Source organism: Salvelinus sp. IW2-2015, linkage group LG32 (genome assembly GCF_002910315.2).
Source record: "Salvelinus sp. IW2-2015 linkage group LG32, ASM291031v2, whole genome shotgun sequence".
Taxonomy (NCBI): domain Eukaryota; kingdom Metazoa; phylum Chordata; class Actinopteri; order Salmoniformes; family Salmonidae; genus Salvelinus; species Salvelinus sp. IW2-2015.
The window spans coordinates 11,632,264-11,659,207 of record NC_036871.1 but is presented as its reverse complement, the minus strand read 5'-3'; the positions used below and the strand labels follow the sequence as shown (position 1 = coordinate 11,659,207).

Sequence of the window (26,944 nt, the reverse complement as noted above, 5' to 3'; positions counted from 1 at the left end):
TGGCATTCTCTCAACCAGCTTCATGAGGAATCCTTTTCCAACAGTCTTGAGGGAGTAGATGGAATACAGGCATCTTATGTCAAATTGACGTCAAAATAAAATTTGTTGTTGCATTTTAGCTAACCCTAACCTAATTTTCTTACCTGCCACGAAGTCACTTTTGACAAACTGTATACTATATCTAGACAAAACCCTTGAGGGTGAACTTTAGAGATCGACTACATTGCAGTTAGGTTGCTCAGACACCCACACTCATAGCTAGTACTTAGTCTTTTTTACTTTGGGGAGTGTAGTAATACGCTGTTTGACATGGTGGATTGTTGAATCAAACTTTGTGGTTGAATCTGTGCAGGATTCAAATAACATAATAGAGTGGGCGTTCTACATAAACATTTTCTTAACGTTACGCAATGGTTTGGCCTGCTGAACATACGATTAGTTTCCCCTTTATTATGCTGCATTCATAAACAAGTTGAAAGTGGTATTTACCACATACGACTGGGAAAAATCCACTTGAACGCCACTCCAACTCGTAATTACTAGTTGGAAACTATCATCCCTGAGCACCAACTTCTCCCAAATGCTGACCTCTGACTTCACCTATTAAGGACCTTGATAATAGAATTTATCAGTTTAAATATATCAAAACATGATTTATAAAAACATATTTGGTTTTCATTTACAACCATGATAGCGGTACTTTCAGTTTATGGTTGACACAGCTTGTTTGCCATTAGCCAATCGACATTTCTCAACAAGCTCAAAGCACATGAATGCATCCAACTGTTATTTACGAATTCACAACAGGTAATTACCACTTCCCCACTTGGTTATGATCGCAGCATTTAGTTATGTAGCTACTGGTAAATACGGCATCATAATCGAGTTGATACTTTAGGATGATTTGGAAATGAACTGCAAAAATGCTAATATAGTTACCATTGACTAGCATTTGTGCGACAAATGCTAAAAAACAATGGTCAGGTAAACAAAACATGTATTGATGTCATTCCTTGCCCATAGACTGCTTACAGGGTAAGGAAACCAATGTCATTTTATAATGGCTTACTGGTATGTCAATAGTTGCTTTAGAGTAATTTGATTGAAATAACATTTAAAACCAGCAAATTTTATACATGAGGAAGAGAAAAATGAATACATCCGCTGAAGCTAAAAACAGAGTTAACCGTAACATAATCAAGTCAACTGTGAAGGCAAGAATTTTTGCTGATAACAGAGCACAAACACAGCACTGACACCAAATGTAAAGAATCTAGAGTTTTAGTTTAAAAGCCAGCATCTAATGATTAAATCCCGTATGGGCCCAAAAATGTCCAAACGACAACACCAGTGTTCAAATGTACAGCAATAGCAATTTATTAGGCGTAAATGAACAGTGATTTATCATTGTACACATACAGAGAGTAAATGTATAGCTCAATGCACGGATAGTTAGTGAAGGTAAGACCCTGGATGAAGTATAAAATCTGCTTAAGAATCAAGACGTATAATTTGCCTCTTTCCCCTCGCATGGATTTATCATCGACTCAGTCTTCCAAACACCGTAGGACTAACAAAACACATGTTAAGTACAAATACAAAAGGGGGTTTGGTCTCTTAAATAAATTCATAGCGGGGGGGGTTCTCAGTCATCTAAGAAGTCGTCATCCAGGTCAATGTCTGTGGGATCCAGGTTAACGTCTGTGGTATCCAGGTTAACATCTGTGGTATCCAGGTTAATGTCTGTGGTATCGATGTCGTCCAGCTCCATGTTGTCCAGGTCATCTTCAAGTTCGTCCAGGGCCTGGGGGAAATAACACAGCGTGAAATAACACAGCTAACGGTACTGAATATTGCAACGGGTTACATTCATACATCTCCCGTTCTTCTCGCCGGGTACAGTGCATTACTTGTCCAGAGCCTGCCGTACTGTCTTTCTAGGGAGACCGTTGCCTACATTGTTCTTCAGTGCCTCAGATGAACTGGGGCTCTCCTCCTCTTCCTCTTCAGGTGCAGCCTCAGCAGGAGCAGCCTCAGGCTCTGGCTCCGAGGGGATCGCGGGGGCCGTCAACACGGACGCCAGCACTCCAGCAGCCAACGTGGTCTCCTCCTCCCTGCGGTCTTCACCCTGTTGACAGACACACAGGCATGAGCAGGACTCTGTTTCCAGTGTCTCAGCTGTCTCGGGCTTGCCCATCAATCCAGCAAACACATGAGGCCATTTCTAGATGTGAAACTCTACTCTTCCAGGCCTATAATGGAAAAAACACCTAATCTGTGTAGATCTAAATAAAAGGCCTTTGACCAAGTTGGCAATTACTTTAACTGTATAGTGAAGGTCTCAGAAGCAGACTTACCGGTACCAGTGTGGCAAGTGAGAGGGGAACTCCTTTGGGCTCGTAGCCCGTGGCATCTTCTAGTATATTACGTTCTTCATTGGGCTGGAGAAAAGAGGCAAGATATGGATAATGTGAGTAAATAAGTAGAAAGACCGCAATGGGAGCGATAGGAATTACTACGTATTCAAGTTGGACTCCTCCTGTGCAGCAAATACACATCCGTAGCTAGCTTTCAGTTTAGAGATTTGCAGGACAGATATTTCCATTTCATTTCTACAGTCCCACATCGAACCACCACCACTCACTGTGACCAGAGGGTAGTCGGTGGCTGGCCGGGAGTTGCCCAGGCAGGTCTCCCGGAGGAACTGCTCAGCCACAAACGACTCCTTCAGACCGGGGAACAGGTTCTCATACTCGGTGGGGTCGGCCAGCGACTCGGCCGCCTTCTGGTTGACCTTGGCCAGGCTCTCCCTCCACAGCTTGACCACCCTGGACACCTGGCTGGGCAGGTAGGTGCGGGCCAGGAAGGCCGCCTCGGGCAGCCGGTTGGTCCGGATCAGCAGCTCCAGACAGTGGTCCAGTCTGGGGGGAAAACAGACAGGAGACTGAGACCAGTACCAGAGAGAGGTCCAAATCACTGCTACTGATCACGTGCTCCCACCAAAGATCAAACATACAGGAGTAGTGTTGAGTAGGATTCCCTATACCTTATTGTAACTTATTAAAACGCTACTGTATTTAGGAAAGCTGGATATGTAACTGAGCTAGATATGACATCGTCGTGGACCCCCTCTACCCTCCCTTGTACTCACTTCCCCTGCAGGAAATAAGTCATGAAGGCCACGTTGTTCTTGCCGTCCCGCTCAGCGCCCTCGGCCAGCTTGCCCACCATGGCGGCGTTGCCCGAGGCCGTGGCGAGCAGCAGCAGGCCGCCGTAGTCCTGGGCATGGTGGAGGCACTCCTGGGCCAGGCTAAACTGGCACTTACTGATGGCCAGCTCTGCCAGCTGCTTCCACTTCTGCTCCGACTGCCACCAGAGAAAAAGGAAACGGTTCTAATGTTATATACATGTTATACAGTACTGTCAGTTAGACTAATATTGTATGGAGTTGGATCCAAGCTAAAACAATCACATAGTTCAGCACTGTTTAGTGCAGGGCTGCCTAGCTGAAGGACGGTTAATGCATTTAACGATATGATTGAGTACACAATCGATTCAGATCTAAATGAGATGTTGACTGAATAGATTTAAACCGAGCAGATTTCAGAATTGAATAACTCATTGGTGAACGACTGACATGTATGATGGCGCTATGCACGTATTACACGATCGGTTGGCAACTTCGGGCAAGTCTAAAGGAGGAGGGGTGGTTTTTTCATAAATAACTGATGTGCTGCTTCCAGTGTGAAGGAAATCTCAAGATTTTGCTCACCTGATATAGCACTAGGGCTGTGATAGTCAGAAAACGTTGTCAGCCGGTGATTGTCAAGCAAATAACTGCCGGTCTCACGGTAATTGACCCGTTAATTAACACATTTAACATCTCCTGGCTTCCTACAAGCCACTGATGCAGACCTTTGGAACATCTACATTTTAAAAAGTCCAATAAATCCATGTAATATAGCCTACACCATCACAATAAATCTGATATATTTTAGACAGGTCTAAAGAAACATGATAGGAAAAAAATGTAGTATAATTCAGAAGAACAGAATCGCATACACAGATGTCCTGATGTTAGGTCCTGATCTGGTTATGCCATATGGCTGTGGGCTACACTAGTTCAATTAGCAGACAAGATTCTCTTAGAATTCCGTGGCATCATTTTATAGTATGAAGACAACTGACCAAAGCTGAATAAAATAGAAAAGCATATTTTCTCCAAACGATGGAGTGCACACATGCAGCTATTCTGTGTTGAGCGGTTAAATAAGTCCTCCTATATGCTTCATTTAGAGTTATTAATGTAACTTTAGTTGTTCTACAAACGTCGGGCTATGTTCTGATTTTTAATACATTGTAAGGTTGCATGATGCAACTCTAATAATGATTAGGAAAAAAGTCACAATGCCTCAACTTTCCCGGGGAATCCCCTTTGTGTGGCCGTAATGCACTCTGAAAATATCCACGTCTTCTGCGGACAGTGGCTGTTGTGCCCTTGGGCTAAATATAATAATTATAACAACCCAAAAGCATGTAATGCTTTTATTATAAAAAGGTGCATTTTTATGGTGAAAATGACCTTCCCCAAACTTGAAACTCACACACTGCTTATGTGTGCCAGTTAGGCTCTGCACCCCTTGTGAAGCGCATTAATGTGCTTCATTTTAAGAAGTTATTTGGCCACTTTAGTTGTGATACAAACCTTATCAAAACATATAGGCCTATGGGCTAGGCTACATGAGGTGTGCGACTATGATTAAAATACGTTTTGTTTTTTTAAAGGCATTGTTTTTTTATGCTGGGCATCATTCACAAGTGATAATGTATAATTCACAAGTGGTAGGATAATATTGTCACCCATCAGACTATTCTTGATTTAATCTTGTCTTTACATATACTAGATAATGTGTGTGAAATTTGTTTGAAATTAGAATGGACCATTATCATGCATCTGTCTCAAAACGGGCAGGGGGAAAAATACATGGCATCTATGCACTTAAAGCGAATGGAGGACGCTTTTCCCGTGGTTCATTTTCATGCCAGCCAGGTAGGCTATAATCCTGTTGTAAAGAGAAGCAACGTGCTTAATATTAGGAATGTTGAGAAATAAATACAGTAGGCCTAGCCTATAGAAAGCTGACCATTTTAAGAGGCCATCACTCCGTTTTATCACAATTGCATAACCTATAGAAATGTTGCGCAACATGAGCTCTCATGAAGTGTTTGATTAGATTTTCCATCACATTGGCATTGACGTCAGAGTGATTAGAGGGACAATAGAGTGCTGAGTACCAGGCAGTTAGCAAGTTTGGTAGCCTACTAATGACCATCAGCAGCATAAGAGCTTGGAGAAGCCTAATTACCGTGACTAAACGGTCACGTGGAATTTGACTGCCTTCGTGAATCGTGACCGCCGGTAATAGTCTCCTCAACAGCCCTATATAGATTACCTCATAGTAAGCTGCAGACCTTTATCTACCAAGAGAGTTCTCATGCATAATCATCACAGCTGTCTACATCCCTCTACTAGTGTAGATGAAGGAGACAGGTTATTGAGTGTGTGCCATTCAGAGGGTGAATGGGCAAGACAAAAGATTTAAGTGCCTTTGAGCGGGGTATGGTAGTAGGTGCCAGGCGCACCAGTTTGTGTCAAGAACTGCAACGCTGCTGGGGTTTTCACACTTAACAGCTTCCCGTGTGTATCAAGAATGTTCGACCACCCAAATGACATCTAGCCAATTTGACACAACTGAAGCATTGGAGTCAACATGGGCCAGCATCCCTGTGGAACGCTTTCAACACCTTGTAGAGTCCATGCCCCGACAAATTGAGGCTGTTCTGGAGGACAAAAGGGGGGGTGCAACTCAATATTAAGGTGTTCTTAAGATTTTGTACACGAAGTGTATACAAACCATATACACACACACAACCACTCATCATTTTCTGCCGCTACTCTGTTCTTTATTTTAATCTTATTATTATCTATACTGATGACTAGTCACTTTTACCCTGCCTTCATGTACATATCTACCTCAAATACCTCGTCCCTCTGCACATTGACCTGGTGCTGGTACTCCCTGTATATAGCTCCACATTGACCTGGTACTACCTGTATATAGCTCCACATTGACCTGGTGCTGGTACTCCCTGTATATACTCCCAATATAAAATTGGATTTGATTTACAGTCTTTGAACTCTTGTAGTGTGTGTGAAGTGGTCTCTCCAAAGTCTAGTGTACTGTAGGTCTCACCTCTGCCTCCACAGCCAGCTGATAGGCGATCTTCAACTCCCCAAGCTGCAGGGCCAGCTCAAACCTGTGCTCCGAGTCTGACGACACGGCCAGAGCCTGCTGCTTGAAGCCCTGGACGACCAAAAACAACATCAGTAAACATAACATTTCACACAAACAGTCAGTTCTCACAACATTAAAACAGCAGCCACACAAAACGCAGCTTGACTCGTGTTGAAGATGAAGAGCTCACAATTAATTATATAATCGTCAAAAATAATATCCCGATATGTAACTGTATAAATGTTTCTCCCAATTACTAATCATTGACATTATATCCAAAAAGTCAGATTTAGTAACCCAATACATCCCATAATAAGCACCGAGCTCTTGACGTAGCGGTGCAGGTTTATCGTAACAACTTGTGAAGATTTTACATTTTGTGGTAGTCGTCTTCAAAGTTGTTTCAGTGGATCGCAAAAAAGCTAAAATTAGCATAACAAGCTGAACCAAATGTAAAAGGCTTTGAGAATAAAAAGCCTGGTATACAGTCAGTGCTTCAGGGATACGCTTGTTTATGCAAGAAACCTTCTAAAAAGTCCAGGAATTTCAGATTAATATGAGAAACGTATACTAAAATATAGATATTTTTAAATACTACATGTCATGTCTCAAAATTGATATCCATCTTACCTCTATATTGTTTTATGTCCTGCAGATTTGAGAAGAAAGATGACGAGTTCAACGGGAAAGTGAGCCGTGCACAGAATCCAGTCTAGCTGATGCAATGTAATTGTCCTGATTTCATTACTCCCCCCCCCCCCCCCCCCCTGGCCTCCATCAATTTAGTCACCCTAACTCTGGCCATCCTACAAGAATAAAAACTCATGACATGAGGTTTGGACCATTGGTTTTCTTAGAGGGTTATATACACAATTAACATTATTTTACTCTTTGGTCAAAAGATCCATTTTGAATTGGACACCCTATAACATTCCATAGTCAAGCTAGAATCTACTCACTCCCCCCAGCTCCACCATAGAGTTAAAGTACCCCATTCTACACGCCTCACTTCATTAACAGGAAGTTCCTGGTTCTGACCTGTTTCTCCAGGAAATGGGCCACACGGGTCCTCTGTTCCTTGGGGATGGTGGGCAACACTTTGTCGGCCATGCCAAAGTCCCTGCGCATCACAGCTGTCTGGTACTCCAGCACAGACACCAGCAGGGAGTAGCTGACGATGTTCAGCTCTTTGTCGCCCAGGTACAGGCGGTCGTCCTTGGGGATGTAACCCAGCAGGTACATTGTCCTACGGATGGAGTAGATCGATAATGTGTTATAGGAATTAAAAAGGAAACACACTTTTGAGATTGAGTTTTAGGGATGGTTTCCCAGACACAGATGAAGCCTAGTTCTAAACTAAAAAGCATGTTCAATGGAGGAAGATATTTTCATAGGAAGATCTTTTTAGTATAGTACTAGGCTTAATCTTTGTCCGGAAAACTACCTCAATGTATTTTTTGTGAAGTTAGGCAGGCTGTATGTAGGGGGAGGTTTAGCCCCCCCATCCCCTCCCCCATTTTAATTTGTTGAATAGTCTTGTTGTAGGATGAATGCGATGTCAATGTAGCCTAAGCACATCGGCTGTCCTATAGAAGACACTCTAGTGGGGATTTTGGGCTTAACATTAAGATAATATTGGCTGACTTAAACAGTTAGTCTAATCCTTCTCCAAAAAGCAACGTTTGAATATTCAGAGATTATTGTTTCTGGTCTTACACCCCCAACGTTGGTGCTTACACCCCAAAAAAACAGGGTCGGACCCAAAGCAACAGTAGTATTGAGCTTCACTTATTCCAGTCTCTTAATCCTGGGTAGTATTCACTAGGAACCAAATGAAAACAAATGGGCCAAAACGGGTAGGACCTACCCGATTTTGGCCAATAAACGCTTGTTTTCGTTTTCCGTTGCAAAATATATTGCTACGCTGTGCACTAATAAATAAACAACCCTGGTACGCAGTACCTGTCCAGGTGAGCGATGGTGACAATCTCTCCCCCCACAAAGTAGTTGAGTCTGTTGACAGAGCTGGTGTAGATGAAGCAGTCTCCCACCCATAGGCCTGTCTTCACCACCTCCTGGATCTCCCCCTGGACCTGGAGGATCAAGACACAAAATGGCAGACAGATTGGGGAGGGAGGGCAGATGTGTAGCACACAAACACTAACATGTAGTTGTTGTTCACTGGTGCCCTGTTGTCTAGGGCCCTCTACTGGATGGCTATAGGCATTGTGCTTTGTCTTCAGTAGAAACCATAAGCCTCGGTTGTAGAGTTGCAGAGTCTACCTGCTGGGTCAGTACAGGTACAAGGTAATATCGAGTATTAGCCTGTCACACACACCTCAAAGGCGTCTTCGATGCCGTCCTCCGTCACTCCCTCATTGTTCTCTTGGGAGGCAGCTACTTTCTCGGACAGGTAGCGCAGGATGAAGAAGGAATCCTCTGTGGCTATACACACCAACTCCCCTGAGTCTGACCAGAAGATCTACAAACCCGAGAGAGAGAGAGAGAGAGGGAGATAAAGTGTTCTCATGCTTCACTTACAGTCCTGATTTCATGACGATAATGCAAATTGTGTCATATGACCATTTCTACCAATACGGTACTGGGAGGAAAAACAAACATTGACCAAAACAAACATTTGTACATGCTAGGACACTCTCGCACCCATCTATATTCTGATCAAGATGCCCTTTTCTCTACAGCAGTACTTACATGTTTGGGCTGGATCTCAATGCGGCGGACCAGCTCTGTGTTCTCCCAGTCATAGAAGGCCAGACCGTTCACTGACCTGACGCCCAGCAAGAAGCCTCCATAGATACCTGCACGCACGCACACACAGTTAGTCCCTCAGTTAAGCTATCTGGACATGTCCAATAACATTTTTGTTTTCTGTTGCAAAACATTTTCTGTTGCCTGCCAGGTTCCATCAAAACTGCCATCATTTTTTTATGCAGTATATATTTTTTTCACACTACAAACTACCTGCAGTTGATCTCTTCCACTTACCTTCAGCCCCAAAGTCTGGCTTGAAAGACTTCTTCTCTTTGAAGTTCTTGAAGATTTTGACCACACTGTTGCTTTCTCTGATGGCATACCTGCGACAAGGCAGACCACGCACATTAACAACTGACAGACAGTAACCATCCATAGCAAAGAATGTGTGTGTGTGTGTGTGTGTGTGTGTGTGTGTGTGTGTGTTGGACTCACTCTGAGGAGTCGTGTGCCCAGACAAACTCCTGGGCTGAGCCGAAGCTCTTGTTCCTCAGTGCCATGGCAGTGTAGATGATGTACTCTCCGTCTCCACACACCACAACAAACCTGACAACACATTTGGATTAAAGACAGGCTCCATAAAATGTCCAGATTTTCAACAGATGAAGTGTTTGGATAAATATGAATATCATACTTCTCCAAACATTTCAAAACAACTTACTTGCCTTTAAAATGTGTAGCACACAAACACTAACATGTAGTTGTTGTGCAAGGCGTTTAATTGGGTTCACTGAATAGCTGACGTCGGACTTACCTTCCGTTGGGGTTGTGCTGAATGGTCTGGGGGTAGATCTCACAGCTGCCCATGTCTTTGACGGCCAGCGGCAGCCTCTCTCCGTCCTTGATCTCCGTGTCGCCCATGGCCTTCAGGTTGGCCTGCTGCACCTCTGAGTGCTTGGCCCAGATGATCTTCCCATTGGTGTCCATGGACATGGCTGGCTCCTCACGCCCCAGCTACGCACGCAGGAGAGGTGGAGGAGAGGATGGACTGAGTAAAGTACCGGGGCTTTCAGAGATGTCACCAAATAGTTGTTTCAACATAGAAGGGTACTTTGAAAAAGAGCATGTGCGCAATGTGTACAAACTGAAATTCCATCAAACTCTGTATTGTGAAATATCTGTGGGTTCTTCAGTTTTGAATCTTATGCACAAATACACATATATACATATATATATACACACAAAAGTATGTGGATGCCCCTTCAAATTAGTGGATTCAGGTGTATAAAAATCAAGCACACAGCCATGCAATCTCCTTAGACAAACATTGGCAGTAGAATGGCCCGTACTGAGGAGCTCAGTGACTTTCAATGTGGCACCGTCATAGGATGCCAACAAGTCAGTTCATCAAATTTCTGCCCTGCTAGAGCTTCCCCGGTCAACTGGAAGTGCTATTATTGTGAATTGGAAATGTCTAGGAGCAACAATGACTCAGCCGCGAAGTGGTAGGCCACACAAGCTCACAGAACGGAACCACCGAGTGCAGAAGCGTGTAGTGCGTACAAATCGTCTGTCCTCGGTTGCAACACTCAATACCTACTTCCAAACTGTCTCTGGAAACAACGTCAGCGCAAGACCCATTTGTCGGGAGCTTCATGAAATGGGTTTCCATTGTCAAGCAGCCTAAGACCATCATGCGGAATGTCAAGCGTCGGCTGGAGTGGTGTAATGCTTGCAGCCATTGGACTCAGTGGAAACTATGAATCACGCTTCACCATCTGGCAGTCCGAAGGACGAAGCTGGGTATGACGGATGCCAAGAGAACACTACATGCCCGAATGCATAGTGCAAACTGTAAAGTTTGGTGGAGGAGGGATAATGGTCTGGGGCTGATTTTCATGGTTCGAGCTAGGCCCCTTAGTTCCAGTGAAGGGAAATCTTAACTTTACAGCATACAATGACATTCTAGACGATTCTGTGCTTCCAACTTTGTGGCAACAGTTTGGGGAAGGCCCTTTCCCGATTCAGTATGACAATGTCACAATGCACAAAGCGAGTTCCATACTGAAATGGTTTGTTGAGATCGGTATGGAAGAACTTGACTGGTCTGCACAGAGCCCGGATCTCAACCCCATCGAACACCTTTGGGATTAATTGGAAGGCCGACTGCTAGTGGAGGCCGTTATAGCAGCAAAGGGGGGGGGGGGACCAACTCCATATTATTGCCCATGATTTTGGAATGAGATGTTCAACTAGCAGGTCCACATACTTTTGGTCATGTAGTGTATATGGCCATATTCCACACCTTGATGATGATGCTGCCTTCATCGTAACCCAGGGCCACGTTGTTGGAGCCTCGCAGGCCACACACACACCACACGCGCTCCATGCCGTAGTTCAGCGTGCTCTCCAGACGGTACGTACTCGAGTGCCAGATGCGCACAGTGCCTATGGAACCAGAGAAACGATTGGTTTCTTTCAGAACTGTGATTGTGTGCGCACTTTTTTTTTTTATATGTAAAAACACGCGCACATTGTGTAGAGTTAATACATAGCCGTGCGTCTGCTCACCACGAACAGAACAAGTATCTACAAAGGATCAGAATCTAATAAGAGTGTATAAGGTATTTACTCACCGTCCTCTGAGCCTGTGATGATGATGGGCAGCTCTGGGTGAAAGCTGACACACGACACATTCTGGGCGTGTCCCTCCAGGGTCTGCACACATGTCTTGTTCTGAAGAGACACAGGACAGGAGTGTGAGACATTTGCCTGGACCGATACAGTATCATCAAAGACCAGAAAACCCATCTGCTGAACAGGTTACCGGCTTTCTCAGGCTAAAAGTGTTTGTTTCATTCCTCAGCTGTCTTACCTGGTAGTCCCAGATCTTGACCAGGCGGTCATCAGCTCCTGATATAAGGTAGGGCTTGTCCCCTCCACTGTAGTAGTCAATGCAGTTGACACCTTTCTCATGGCCCTCAAGGGTGAAGTTAGGAGCAGAGGAGCCTAGCTGCCAAACCTGGGACAGGGCAGAGGATGAGTTAGTCAAATACATAAACTCACACTACTCACAAACATCTACACCAGGTTGTTGTGAGCACATGCATGACTTGTGTGGTAAAGTCAACACACACACACACACACACAGTGTCTGGTGTTACCTTGATGGTTCTGTCCAGAGAAGCGCTGGCAAATTGGTTGTTGTCTTTAGGGTTGATGACAATCTGCATGACGTAGTGGGTGTGGCCCTCGAACACCTGGCTGCAAGACCACTTCTTCTCCCAGTCCCACAGCTTAATCAGCATGTCGTCTGGACACACACACACACACACACACACACACACACACACACACACGATAGAACAATTAGTTAATATAATACTTGTGTGATAGATAATCAGTTTTGGTATTTGACCCACGTATAAAATGATGCAAGTCATAAAAGATAAGTTACTGATTGTGTACCACTGCTTGTGAGGATGTAGGGCTGGGTGGGATGCACGGCAATACAACGGATGTAGTCAGAGTGGGCCTCAAACATGTGAACCCTCTCCAGGGTGTTGTAGTTGAACACACGGATCTGCATGTCATCCTACAGAGAGAAGGGAGGAAAGACATATGACCCTGCAAATACAGTAAGCGTGTAGTCTCCATGGAAGATAAACCATCAAAAGTTCTCATTAGCTAGATGCTTGTCCTGAATTTAAAGCATCACTCACGGCTCCTGTTATGACCCAGTTCTTCCTGGCTACAAACTTTGATGCTCTTACTGGAAGGTCACACACTTCAAAGGTCTTCACCAAGGTCTGAAAAGGATATATTGACAAATTGTACATTCTCATTCATTGCATACAAGTTTAGCTTAGAGCTGTTTATCTCCATTGTGCAAATATTCAACATCAAACTGTTTGTGTGTGTACCTGTGTTTCATGGTTCCAGACGCAGACACTACCATTGTACAGGCTGGCCAGCATCCACGGCTCGGTCGGGTGGAGGTCCACACTCTTCACCCGGTCTGACCGGGCTGTCAGCTTCCGCTTGATGTCCAGCCTGAGAGGCTTTGAGACAGATGTCAAGTCAATCCAAATAAACAGACAGGGCAGTGCACAACGTACTCATCTGATTGCAGAGAGCTAGCTAGCTTGCCAGCTAACGTTTGCTAAAAGTGATAACGTTAGCTTATAAAACACGACCAATTCATAATCCTTCATGACCACATCCAAAAAACCGTCAACACTGACAGCACAATATCTATCAATGTACCGTACCATCTAAATAAAACGATTTTACACTTAAAACGTAGAAATAACTAGTTAGCTAACTACTCACGCTTAATAAAGATGTGACATGGAGCTAGTTAGCTAAGACGAGCATCCTTGCCACGGATAGACGTAGCTAGCACAACTAACGTTAGCTAGTTAGCATTATCCTTGCTAAATAATCTAGCTAGCTGACGAGTGCTTAGCTTTTATCATCCCAATAAATAATAATGAATCGGACTAGCTAGGTCGGTAAATGGTGAGATACATAATGTTAGCTAGCTACAGAGGACTAGCTTGTTTTCTAGTTACCTAACATGGCTGGCCTGTCACAATCGACACCGGCTTTACTGAAATAAACTGGTTACAAGTAATTCAGACTACAAATCTTTCAACAACGAATGTACACTTGTCTCACCATGTTTAATCAGTGGGTTGTCTCTTTTTATGTGAATTAATTATGAATAGTCCCAGTCGGTGTTGCTTTTTCTGTGGACGGACTATCGAGTGACGTGGAACTTCCTGAACCGGCGTGCGATGGGAAACGATGACGTGCCATTTTGGAGAATCAATTTGGGTCGTGGCACTTTTCTCCCATTTTTCCATGGTGTCCTGAGCTGCACTGCTGTCTGTAGTTTAGTTATAACTTTGTTAAAATTATTATTTCAAACATAGCATATACTGTGCAAATTGTGCATATTAAGAACTGCAGTTTACAAGCATGTTCAGACAGTGTTATTTTCAGGGCAAAATGAATCACTATGATGGCCCAAATTGTTAATTCATCTTTGTAAAACTGGTGTAGTCCAGGGCCTACTACCTACCGGTTTATGTTCCTATGGTTTGGGAGGCGTCTCTGTGTATCATCACCTAATGGCCATAGGCGATTGTCATTGCTGACGTAGTCGTTTCTCAAAGTTATTTTATGCCAGCTGGGACCAGCAAGCTATGGTCCCTCTTGTGTCAGGGACCAGCAAGTTATGGCTTTTCCTCCGTGGGGGACACTCACATTAAAATAGCACTGTAAAACTGACTCAATTAGTGTAAATTAACTATCTCAGCGACAGGAAAGTCACATCCCACGGACTGGTGCCGGTCAACGAACCAGAGGTTGAGAAACACTGGACTATACAACTGAGTGTCTAAATAATGATCAGCTGGAGGGAAATTGAGCAGTAATGTGGGTTCCCATGGTCAACGTTGAGAAGTTATAGGCTAACATATGACTATTTCATTTGTATGAAAAGACTAACAACGTATTAGTTATGGAAGATTTGCCCAACAAAAATAAAATACAGTACCAATAGGCTTAGAAGAGTGAACAATATACAATGCTTTATTCCGATTTGCTTGTGAGTTTGAAACCGTATGACAAGTTTAAATGGTAACAGCAGGAGTTTACTATATTGACACAAGGTATGAAAAAGTGGATGAATCCAGCAACTGATATCCAGATATTGTCTTTCTATTCTTTTCTCTTAAACACCTGCCTGCAGACTTTGTCCTCACACGTCAGTTCCTGTGAATTCAGAGAGAACAAATCTGAAGTCAGATCTCAGTCTGAGGTCAGATATCAAGTTTGGGATTAGGAGCTTGGGGTTCCATATTCCTCGCCTTATCTCATTCCCTTTGAAGAAACAGGTTAGTCCTGGTCAGATCAGTGCAAATTAAGGAAAGGACCATTGATATGCTACCAGAGATGATAGAGAAAGTGAGACATTTCATAGGCTCCTTTTTTCTTGTTGGTGTATGGAGAATGAACTAAGTAGACCTGTTATCGCATTGGTGCATATGGAGGAGCCACCCATTAAGTAGACTGGAACTGTAAACAAACAAACAAAAAAATAAAGTTTCTTGTTAAAAGGCCTTTTTGGGTCATTTTTATAATCCGCCGTCTTTGATGCTACCTAGGAATGGCATTCTCCTGTCTGTAAAATAAGTTTCACATTTATATTCTGCAGGTGGTGATATCTCTATGCTGTTCATCAGCTCATGAGGAAGGTGCAACGTTTAAAGAACATTGAGATACAGTAGAAGTATAGAACTGTCTGATGTGCAGCACTAACATGTTCTCTGTCTTGCAAAGTAAGGAATCATTCATATTTCTACCTGCAATGTTAAGGATGGAGATACTATACAGCTATTTCTTTATTACGACACTATAACTTATCATCAACATGATCAATTAAGTAAATAATGTTAACCCACCAGGTGCAGTTTGTCTCCTTCGATCCAGTGCTTCCACCCACGGTTGTCCTTTTCCCCCTTCTGGCTACCCACTAGTTTTTCCCCATCCCACACCACGAGAGCCTGTTAAGATACAGTCAAATTTGATATGAATTGTCAATGTCTGGCTATAAAGGAAACCATATTTGTGATACAAAAGTGAAAATGCTATTATCCAAGATCTAAGGACAGAAAAAAAGAAGCAAACAGTAAAGTAGAAAAATATCAAACAGAGGAGGAAGATGAAGATGAGATGAACTGATCTGTCCAAATAGTTTCAAGCTACATCCTTCCCTTCTTCCTTATTTGAAGTAATCGTTCATGTGACTGGACTTTTTATTGTAATAAATCATTGCTTACACCTAGCTAATCATGTGATCAGCAGTGATTACATGTACATCCCAAAAAGAGAGCAAGAAGGATGCGTTGTAAAAGTATTCGAACACAGCCCACGTGTCCAACCTTGACCACCCTGTTGTCCAGTCCTTTGGTGTGCTCCACAAACTCCACCCCCACAGTGAACATCAGCTCATAGTTCCTGAAGGTGCTCAGCGTCTTGACTTCAAACTTGTCTCCATCCTGGATGATCACTTTGGTCTGGGCCAGCTGCACTGCAATTTTGCGTGTGGCAAAGTCGATGTCTGTAGTAAAAAAAAAAAAAGTAAAATTTGGAAAAGCATGAAAAAAGTCGGAAGGATCAAATCACACGTAACATTTGAGTAATAGAGATGTAACTGAAAATAATAACACATGTTTATAACATCAAAGCTGTCTAAAAGGACAATAGCAATACTTGAGTTGAACCTTTTAGCTCTATGTAAAATATATAATCAAAGCAGAATACCGGTATGCAATGTTGCACCACTATACATGTTACATATTGCACCTCAGAATACGGTGGTCCCTATGTGAATCACTCAGTTAACACTGCTGAAAGTACTATCTAAATCTAATGTACAATAGACCTGCATATTGGCACATTATACAGTTACAATATATTGGCAGTGGTAGTGCGCCCTGCACAGGCACTTGTACATCCCCTTGTCTTGTCATCCTTCTCTACAGATGGATGGAAAAATATGATATATTCCATTGTGGTAATCCATAGAGATAATGAAGAAAGATCTTACTCAGTGCTTTCATGTAATCCTCAAAGTTCTCACTGCTCTCCAACTCCCATTTGCCATTGAAGTCTGCAGGCATGTTGGTTCTGTGGGCTGGTGAACTTTGGGCTGAATCAGAATGGGAAGGTACACGGTGTCCCAGTCTCTTTATATAACAGCCAAGGCCGAGGGCAGAGTACTATTGATAAAGTAGTTGAGTGCTATGGCTGTAGGGGGGACAGGAGGGGTGATGGGATGGGAAGAGCGGTCATAGAAGAGGCCTATCGGGAAATACAGTAAGTAGTGCCAATTCACACACACACACTCACAGAGCGAGATAGACCGACAGACAGATAGGCAGAATGAGACTCATCGACTGAGACGGCACAGTTTAAAGTTAGATTATTATTTTTGGTGTCTTGTATTTATTCTGCTCAAAAGACTATTTAACTTTGAGCATGCAGGTTGAGTAAGTTCAAAATGTGCAAATTCAGTATCTGCTAATAGAAAACAGAAGGGGGCCGTACTTGCGAACATAAGCAAGCATTTAAAGTTAAACAGGTTCTCACGCACAAAATGCGTATCAGCCAATTAAAATGTTTGATTTACTTGCACGTACTGTAAATTGTAGCTGGTCCCATCAGATGAAGTGATTACATATTGGCACAACTTTTGCAGCCAATTAAAATTGTAGATGTAGTCCTTAATTAACATACCTGTCACACAGCACTTTCTGATCATCAAAGCAACTAGACCAGGGATCATCAACTAGATTCAGCCACAGGTCGATTTTCTTCTTGAGAGGATAGTAAGGGGGCCAGAACATAATTACAAAAAAATTGTAGACTGAAAATTAACAGCAAGAAGCTCAAACGCATATGTTTGACTCAAATATAATTTCAAACCTTGCTTACATTTATATATGATCACATCTCTTTATTATGCGTGGGAATAGTTTGGAACAGATTTAAAAATTCACTTGGAGCTGATATGCTGGTGTTTTTACTGTGTTTTTTTTAATGTCCAACCATAAAATTTAAATAAAATAACGTAATTTTGTTTGTGCTCAGAAAACTTGGGGACAAATAAAATAACCCGCGGGAAAATTCGGACAGCGGACCACCAGTTGGGTTATCACGTGTATTTGACTGACCGGTCAAATTGCTTTCTGTGTAAAGTGCCTAGTTAATGTAATTGTCACAGACTGTGGCAAGGGTTAAGTTTTTCCCGCCTATGAAATGTTGATTTACATGTAGTGTATCGTGTTAGTGTGTTGAAAAGGGACGTAGTCTACTGCCAACAGCTTGAAATGAGAAAGGAATTGAATTTCAGCCTTGCACACACACTTCTATTGCCTAATAATCATATTGCATAGGCTATATTACATGGATGTGTAAAACCTTTTATATAGATTTTTATAATCATTCGTCACATACTGTGTTATTTCACTCAAGGAGGATGATCCAAAGTGAACAGTAGAAATGGTTTGCATTCACGTTATCCTGCAGATGGCAGTATTGCAGATTGAAAATACAATGAGGAAGACACTTGGCTGTCATTAGTATATTCTTATGTAGGTAACACTTACATGCAGGCCTATAATGTTTTAGAGTTTATGCGTTATAATAAACATGCGTTTTGAATCCTCAACATAACAGCACGATAAGAGGTGGGCTCGGGAACCACGGTTAAAAAGCACTATCGATAACGAGTCCACCACTTTAGCAGTTTGTGATGAGGATAATAGCCTAAATGACTGCTATTGGACAACTTCTCAAGAGTCTATTAACGTTACTGTGTGTCAATCTAAATAACATTAACTGGCTGATTTTGATGGGGATTATTTTTAAATCAAAAGTTTGGACACCTACTCATTCATTCAAGGGTTTCTTTATTTTTATTTTCTACATTACAGAATAATAGTGAGGACATCAAAACTGAAATAAGACATGAAATCATGTAACCAAAAAAGTATTAAATCAAAATATATTTTATATTTGAGATTCTTCAATGTAGCCACCCTTCACCTTGATGACAGCTTTGCACGCTCTTGACTGAGTAAATTTGTAGCACAAGGGGATGTGTGAAATGTACTCCTAATCCTGAAGTGCCCCACTTGCATCTTCTCATTAGCTAGCTTTTGAGGTGGTGCAATCGGCTAAAAACGCTCGAGGGAGGGCGATTACGTGCGCTAGTAAGGCAGAGGTCCCTTGTTCGTGCCAGGTATGGGCTGAATCGGGATGAAGTGGTACTCACTAAGCAAGCAGCGTGACCAGTGTTGCCAACTAATTGTCAGGGTAAATTGCTAGAGGCAGGGTGATTTTTTGCTAAATGACGTTGGGACATTACGTAAAATAAACAATAACGTTACTCAAATTGACTGGCCATCTCGGCCAAAAATATGATTTGACATTTGTTCAGGTACTAACTCCCTCTTTTCTGTACAATTTTGATTGAGACACGTTGATCGATGCTGTAAGTTCTGTTCAGGATCAAACATTCGTGACCAACTATATTCATTGGGTTTGGCTCGTCGAACCCGTACTACTGCTGCAGCCAACAATGATTTGCAATTTACTGAAATTGCTGCTTGCCTACTGCTGCCTGGGCACGAGCTGAGCGCCTGCTGCTGACGTCACTCACAATGCACTTTTGCAGCCAGGCACGTGTTTTGTGACTGACAGCAAATCGTTTGTGTCATTGAGGGAAAATGCGTGCATTTTAGCGTTTGAGTCACTTCAAAAGTTGCTAAAAGTGCCAAATACATTTTTAAAAGTAGCTAAATTTGTTGCTAGGTGCTGTTTGAAAAAAATTAAAGTTGCCAGGGTAGTCTGAAAAGTTGCTAAACCTAGCAACATAATTGCTATGTTGACATCACTGAGCGTGAAGTTCTTTACACTAGTACGCGATGAATACATCAATCTTGTGGCTGTCCGAACTTGTTGGATGCATTTGCTGTTTGTGTTGCAGATAATTTTTTGCCCAATAGAAATAAATGGTAAATAATGTAGTGGTCACTTGAGTCACAACGTGGAGATAAGGAATGACAAAATATATTTATTAACTCAAGTAAACTAAACACAATTAACAATGGTGTGTGTGTGTAGTCAGTAATCAGTAGCGTGAGTGGTTGTGTGCATAGATGTGATAATAAGGTGTGTTGAAAGGTGCCAAAATAAAACAGCCACAAAAATGCCAGTGTCTGCACAGAGAGAGTCTCCTCAATGAATGGGGAAGAGGTGTATAAATCCCAGCACACACCCAGTCCAGGTGTGTCCCATTTCAATGACACCCTCCTGGCTCCGCCCACCTATTAAGGAAAACAAGAGCAAAGAGAACAAATTCAGCAGTGGGAGGAGGAGGGCCCCCCCCCATAAAACCAGGGATCAAGGAACACCATACCAGTCAAACAAATTTGACCCAACCTGCGTTCTAAATTGATACTGGGGGTACATGGTCACACTTCCACTTGCCCCAGCCAACCTCGTCCTTCCCAGACCTCAGCAACCTTTACACACAGGAAGCAGCATTTAAGACAAAAGACCAGAAAGGGACAAACAGGAGCGATAGAACAGGACAATACCAAACAAGACAGGTCAGTCACGTGGACATTCAGGAACAGGGTGCACGAGACAGCGTATCAGCAACAAGCTCCAAGAAAAAGAACGTCTCAGGGTCCTCATTAAATTGACAACAACCGTAAGTTCCCAACAATATCAAATGTGTCCGAGGCATGATCGAAAGAGGAGCGACCTAGGTAAATCTGGGTCACCTTCCCAGAGCAAACTCTCCCCTGAGAGCTTTCCTTCCCTAACCAACTCTAATCGCTCTTGTTGCAGTTTGATTTTAGCACACTCCAAATCCTGTTTAAATGCCAGTTCTTTTTCATACTTTACACGATCATGCTCCAGCTGTAACAGCACCAGTTATTTCTGCTGATCAAAAAGAAGATTAAGGCTAACAGATGGAGCAGCCATTGTAACGAACCAGGGAGACCGAGTCCTCGGCAGAGGCTGCCCCATTGCTAATTTCAAGAACACCTCTCCATCAGATTGCCTTTCAATATCAACCTAACAGAATTTAGAAGTTTATCACTAATTTCAACCTTGTAGTGTTTAGAGACCTTCAACAGCTGTTCTTTAGTACATAATTCTAACAGTTCCTCTGATGTTAAGTGAATGAACTTTTCTACGTAAGACACCATAGTCACAAGTAAATAAACAAATTCTTGCTCTTCCCCTCTGCTGAGTACACCAGACCACCAGAGAAATGACAATCACACTGGGAACCACAAGAGAGATGAGATATATATTTGGAGCTTCCCCAAAACCTACAATAACTCAACCCTAGTCTTCGTGCGGATTTGAAGTGGAAAACCCCCCCCCAAAAAACAGCATGCTGGCAGATTCCCCCAAGCCACGGATGTGCTCCTGAGACAACTGCTCAGTCCAGACACCACAGAAATAACCATGCCCAACATATTCCAAAGTGAAACACGTCACTAAGCCTAACAGGGGAAAAAGAAAACGCTATAGCTCCAGATAGCAAGTGTCACTACCCTACCCAAATCTCCCACTGAGGTACACAGCCAATTGTACTCACCTCAGACCAATGTCCCAAAAGCGAGTAGAGCAAGAGTTTCCAGCCTGGAAACTAACCAATGTACTCTCCAACGCAGCACACAAACTATCCACCGCAGCAATCAACACTGACCCTACCAAACATTACAACTCAAAAGCTGTAACAAAAGTTACAATGCACCTACAGAGTTCTCAAACATTAACTCCACATTCCCCCCCCCCCAAACACATACTAGTAAGCCCAACAACACTAGTATTATTCCTTCATAATGCAACAGAGTGCTATATGCCAAAATGTCTAGGAACCAACCTCATGATCCCAGACACGAACCTGCTTGAAGTTCATAAAAAGTTAGAAAACGTGGAGATAAGGAATAACAAAATATATTTATTAACTGAAGTAAACTAAATACAATTAACAATGGTGTGTGTAGGCAGTAATGTAAGTGAGTGTGCATAAAATGTGATAACGAGGGGTGTTGAAAGGTGCCAAAGTAAACAAACAAAACGGCCACAAAAAAAAATCTACCAGTGTCTGCACGGAGAGAGTCTCCTCAGTGAATGGGGAAGAGGTGCATTTATCCCGGGACACACGAGCCCAGGTGTGTCCCATTTCACTGATGACCCTCCCAGCTCCGCCCACCGACATTCTATTATGGAAAACAAGAGCAATGAGAAAGAATCCGGCAGACAGAGTGGGAGGGTCGTCACATATTGTAAATCAATTATTTATTGTATTTATTTTTTTCCTGGTTACATGATCACAGCATCTTTTTATATTTATTTATATTATTTTACTTACAGATTTTTTTATATTTAAAAAATATTGTGTTTGAATGAATTTTGCTGCTTCTCTCATGGCCCAAATATTAGTTGACTTTACATTGGTGAAAGAAACACATGCGAGACAAGCATTTCTGTTTGCTTTCTCACTTTTAAAGACAAAAACTCTCACAGACAGACCACATTGTTGAGATTCATTTATTGAGTGTTTTTTTCCTATCAAGGGGACACTCCCAAATGAATTGAGGAAAAATACAGACAAAGTCTGCTGTTATTTCCTGAACACGTTAGTACTTGTAAAGGTTTCTACTAAGACGGCGATGATGACTCAGCTGCACGGGCCCGGTAGCTATCTGTCACATCTTCTGCTGCCTCCATTTCATTTTCATTCTTTACCTCTCTCACCCTCATTTTATTTTTCCCTCTACTGAAACCCTCCTTCCTACTGGTCAAGTTCACCCCCAGTTGTAAACTCAGGGCACCATTAGAGATTGAGGCATTAATCACAAAGCCTACTACACGTACTACAGTGTTAATGTATCCACACACTTATAACATGTCAATCAAAGGAGCTCTCACCCTGTGACAGAGTTACAGTACAAGTGATCGACAGATACATCACCCCTGTCGTGTATAGTTTGAATGATGGAATGAAATGTGAAAGGATTGATGGAAGGAAGGATGGGTGGGTGGGTGGNTGGGTGGGTGGGTGGATGGAAGGATGGGTGGGTGGGTGGGTGGGTGGATGGATGGATGAGTGTATTAGAGGGTTCTTTGTCACAGGGTTGGTTTGTGTCTGTGTCTCTCTTGAGCTCTCAGGTAGGGGGCGCCATTCTGTGATTCCAGTGCTGGTTTAGGTTTTCTTGAAGACCTGCTTGCACACAGCTCCACAAGCTCTCAGCTCCTGCAGAGTGAACAGAAGGTAAAATTATGTTCCATCGAGTGATTAAACAGGATTTTTAATAAATCCCATTGATTAATTCATTATTTGTTTTTTTATACCCCCCAATCATCATTAATTGAGGTAAACAGCTGTGAAGATGTCAAAAATGTTCACAGTAATCAATCTCGTCTATGGAAAAAACCACAGGCAAAGCACATGTACTTGCAGTTATACTTTTAACCAGCAGAGGCAGCTGCTGTTCAGTGTTCCTGGGCTTAGTGACTCCAGGGAGCCACTCTGCTAATGAATAATTTCATGGCTACTAATTGCGAACATCTGTTAGAATCACTTTGACTAAATTATTTGGCAGTCAGTTGCCTTTTACTCAGCTTTGATGACAATAATCATAGCAATGAAAATCCGTAATGACAAGGTAATGAAAGTGGTCATACGGTAGTCATTGTCGAGGTCAGTAGATTTACTAATGTTTATGTATGGGTACACTAGAGGTGCACTACAAAGATACTATTTTATTGAGGGTCCCTAAACTCCAATTCTATCCACAAAGTGTAGGATTTTTGTCATGGAGTATTTGCCCTGGTGGTCCACACTTAGTTAAAATCTTGTTTGTGAGGTTACCAAAGCCAGAAACCAGCTATATTTTCACAAAAGCTTTGAATAAATGTTTTTTATCTCTGCTATTTATTGTTCGATCTGAGATCTGTTGTGACAAAAAGTGAAATCAGGAACTGAGGAAGAAGACTTGCATTCAAATGCCATGAATGAATGTGTTCTCTTACCAGATGAAGCTCATCCCCCTCCACCCAATGGGTCCAGCCTCTTCCTTCTTTCTCTCCCTTCTGCACACACACCAGATTGTCTCCCTCCCATGAGATAGTGGTCTACACACACACACACACACACACACACACACACACACACACACACACACACACACACACACACACACACACACACACACACACACACACACACACACACAGTAGTGTGCAGGAATATATAACAACTTACAGACTTACAGACAGACGCAACACAAACACTTTTCTTTTCTCAGCAAAGCAAAATAGTGTTCTAATTTGTTTAGTTTATGATGGAGAAAACAATATGCTAGAGGACTTGAATGAGATCTTCTTCCCATGTTGTTGAAGTCACCAGCTACTCTACAGAGAGTAATCCAATTGTATTTTTATTTATTTTTATTTCACCTTTAATTGAGAACAAGTTCTCATTTGCAACTGCGATCTGGCCAAGATAAAGCATAGCAATTCGACACATACAACAACACAGTTACACATGGAATAAACAAAACATACAGTCAATAATACAGTAGAACAAAAGAAAACAAAAAGTCTATATACAGTGAGTGCAAATGAGGTAAGATAAGAGATGAACTACTCTACCCATCAGCATCTTCAACACACGACCTAATGTGTAACTTTCAAAAAACAGAAATCATCTCCGTTATGATGCATTTTGCATCATATGATGCTATGTTTTGCATCATGCAGAATGCATCAGTGTATGATTTCTGTATTTTGAAAGTTACATATCTTGAAAACATTTTGGGACTATGTCAACAATGGACTAATGAAACAAATACCAAAATATAGTTTTTGGGTCCAGTTTTCCTTTAAGTAATAATGACTATACAGTATATATTCAATAATTCCCATATATTATACACACCAGCTCATTCATGACATAAACAAGTTAGGATTCAACTGTATAAATAGTCATAAAGGTGTGGTATAGGTATAGCAAGGTCTCACAAATGGGAAGTTACAACAATACAGAATATAGTTGGCCCAGTGGCCAATAACGGACTTTCATTCCCTGATGGTACTTGCAGCCGCCCACAAGGTAATGGTTTATGGGCTTGGAAAGAAATCAGCCTACAGGCTTACAAGGGCTGTTCTTTTTGGGGGGGAGAAAAATATGCAGATCCTAATCAGGTCCCAGGAAAAAAATAATCTTATCAGAAGAAAAATTGTATCATACAAGTTTTTCTCAGATCTCCTGACTAACCTTCTCACCTTGTCCTCTATTGCCCGATTCACACTACAGGGCAGAGCCAAATTGTACTGTGATAGCTTGGATATTTAGTTTTCACATTGTCCTTTTCAGCAGTTCCAGCAACTACGGTGGATGCCCAACTAGGCCAGCTCAGTGCAGCTAGGTTTAGCTCTGCTCTGTTCGGCTCAGTAGTGGGAAAAGCCCTTATATGTTTTCAAGGACACCAGTGTCTTCTCTAATGCAGCAATCTACTGCTTCCCCCTTAGTCTCAACTCAAGGCCCCTTGTGTTCGCAGTGGTACCTCAATCAAATATTGATGAGCACACATAAGGACTGCCATTTGGGATCTCACACTAGAGGGAATATGACAAACCACTACTGAAACATCAAAATGAATCCTTGTTCCATATCTCTAGTCTCCAGAAATACGTTTTGATAGCCTTTTAAAAAACAACAACTGAATGTGTGATGGAAATGTTTTTGTCAACTCACCATGCATTTTCTGTCATCCACCCCTGACAGATCCTCTTCAAACTCCTTGCCAACATGGAAATCCATGTTGTAGTTCTTAAAGGTACTGAGGGTCTTGATGACCACGTGGTCGCCATCATGACTGATGTCTTTGTCGGGCTTCAACAAGGTGGCAATTTTCCTAATGGCAACATTTACATCTGTGTGATGGGTCTCCAAAGAAGGAAAGAGAGAGAGAGAGAGAGATTAACACTGAGGAGCAGGAAGGCTACAGTCATCTATAGCCTAACATCACTTTCATAACCTCTGTTTCTGTATAGGCCATAACTGGATCTAATACCAGGAATCTCGCTATTTTTTGGGATACTTTGTAAATATGCAGCACTTTCAAAACCATTATTTTAGATGCCACAAGCAATATGTCAGTATCTACACCTGTGCTCCAATAAACACACATTTGAACTATACTAAATTCCATAACGTTAGCTAGATATATTAATGCCTAGAGCTCAATATTGACCGCAGGGCGCAGTGGTCCTGATGCAACGGAACTCGACGTATGGAGCAGGAGTATCCTTGCGCATCATCCATTTGACTGAAGTTTGGAGTCCCCCTTAAACTAATCATCCCCAAAAAATGCTGTAACAACTCACCGAGGGCCTTTAAGTACTCCTCGAAGTTGTCATTTGAGATCATTTTCCAATACCCATTCAGATCAACTGGCATATTGGCTGTGTTTCTAGTTTCCTTACTTCCAGTGAAATGGGCAAAAGAGATCCGATATCGCTGTTTACTTGCGACGGAATGCATGACTGCTGTCCAGACCTCATATTTGAACCAGAACCCCTTTAATCCGATTACTTAATAGCTTCTTTTTTTTTTTTTTACAAGAATTGGAAACTCCCTCCCTCCCACCACCGCTGATCCGCGCAAACTGCGCATTTGGAACGAGCCATACATCAATTAGTCCCAGCCTAGACTCAAGAGAACAGGCTGGGGACGAGATTATACATATGGGACAGGTGGGTAAATTGAGCCATAGGGGTAAATTTAACCACCTTTGAAACAATACACAAAATGTATCATTTGACCAAATATTTATGAATAGGTCATCATTTCATGGAGTCCTTGAAGGAAGAAACTACATGGAAAAAGTGGTAAGCAAATTAGGTAAAAAAAAACGGATTATATTTATCACCAACACCAATTCATTTATTGTGTTAGAGGTTTCATGATGCTTGCATCTTAAACCAAAGTAGATCATTTAAAGATGGTTATGTGCATCAGTTGGGGTCTCCATAAGCTTCAATATGAGGTCCTAACCCTAGCATGAAAGTGCAGCCATGTAGCTGTGTGGGCTAATATAGTAAAAATGTTTGAACATTGAGTAAATTGAGCCAATGGCCATGGGGTAAATTAAGCCAATGGCCATGGGGTAAATTAAGCCAATGGCAAGTTGAACAAATGTAAGCGTTTTCTTCCTAGGAATGATGCAAGGCATTATCGCTGGAACATGAGGTAACAACAGGGCCTGGCAAATGTTAAAAGTGTTTTAAAAGTACAACTTGTTTGTTAGATGTTAATGTTAAGCCTG

General features: G+C 42.2%; 3 protein-coding genes across 7 annotated transcripts; all 3 read right to left on the bottom strand.

Annotated features, from left to right (window-relative positions):
• Positions 1-1,353: 1,353 nt before the first annotated feature.
• Positions 1,354-13,814, bottom strand: LOC111956598 (coatomer subunit beta'). Of its 2 annotated transcripts, XM_070436809.1 has the most exons (22): positions 13,689-13,814; positions 12,932-13,069; positions 12,731-12,817; positions 12,477-12,603; positions 12,173-12,321; positions 11,884-12,030; positions 11,645-11,744; positions 11,314-11,456; positions 9,823-10,022; positions 9,504-9,614; positions 9,303-9,391; positions 9,009-9,115; positions 8,635-8,778; positions 8,259-8,389; positions 7,335-7,542; positions 6,255-6,365; positions 3,152-3,366; positions 2,645-2,921; positions 2,358-2,441; positions 1,958-2,128; positions 1,736-1,804; positions 1,354-1,693 (listed from the first exon to the last, which is right to left on the bottom strand). In XM_070436809.1, the coding sequence occupies exons 1-22, from the start codon at positions 13,689-13,691 to the stop codon at positions 1,646-1,648; spliced, it is 2,859 nt and encodes a 952-aa protein (XP_070292910.1). In that variant the 5' UTR covers positions 13,692-13,814; the 3' UTR covers positions 1,354-1,645. The 2 variants fall into 2 exon arrangements, with proteins under 2 accessions (XP_070292910.1, XP_023832866.1); XM_023977098.2 differs by having other exon boundaries at positions 1,354-1,804; positions 13,689-13,813.
• A 765-nt stretch (positions 13,815-14,579) lies between these two features.
• Positions 14,580-16,773, bottom strand: LOC111956599 (retinol-binding protein 2). 2 transcript variants are annotated; one of them, XM_023977100.2, is made up of 4 exons: positions 16,627-16,773; positions 15,959-16,137; positions 15,479-15,580; positions 14,580-15,092 (listed from the first exon to the last, which is right to left on the bottom strand). In XM_023977100.2, exons 1-4 carry the CDS (start codon positions 16,697-16,699, stop codon positions 15,078-15,080), a joined length of 369 nt encoding a protein of 122 aa, XP_023832868.1. In that variant the 5' UTR covers positions 16,700-16,773; the 3' UTR covers positions 14,580-15,077. The 2 variants fall into 2 exon arrangements, with proteins under 2 accessions (XP_023832868.1, XP_023832867.1); XM_023977099.2 differs by having other exon boundaries at positions 14,580-14,789.
• Positions 16,774-22,696: 5,923 nt separating this feature from the next.
• Positions 22,697-26,245, bottom strand: LOC111956395 (retinol-binding protein 1). Of its 3 annotated transcripts, none has more exons than XM_023976860.2 (4): positions 26,004-26,245; positions 25,372-25,550; positions 23,646-23,705; positions 22,697-22,866 (listed from the first exon to the last, which is right to left on the bottom strand). In XM_023976860.2, the coding sequence occupies exons 1-4, from the start codon at positions 26,158-26,160 to the stop codon at positions 22,816-22,818; spliced, it is 447 nt and encodes a 148-aa protein (XP_023832628.1). In that variant the 5' UTR covers positions 26,161-26,245; the 3' UTR covers positions 22,697-22,815. The 3 variants fall into 3 exon arrangements, with proteins under 3 accessions (XP_023832628.1, XP_023832627.1, XP_023832629.1); XM_023976859.2 differs by having other exon boundaries at positions 23,646-23,747; positions 26,004-26,242; XM_023976861.2 differs by lacking the exon at positions 23,646-23,705 and having other exon boundaries at positions 26,004-26,244.
• Positions 26,246-26,944: the final 699 nt, after the last annotated feature.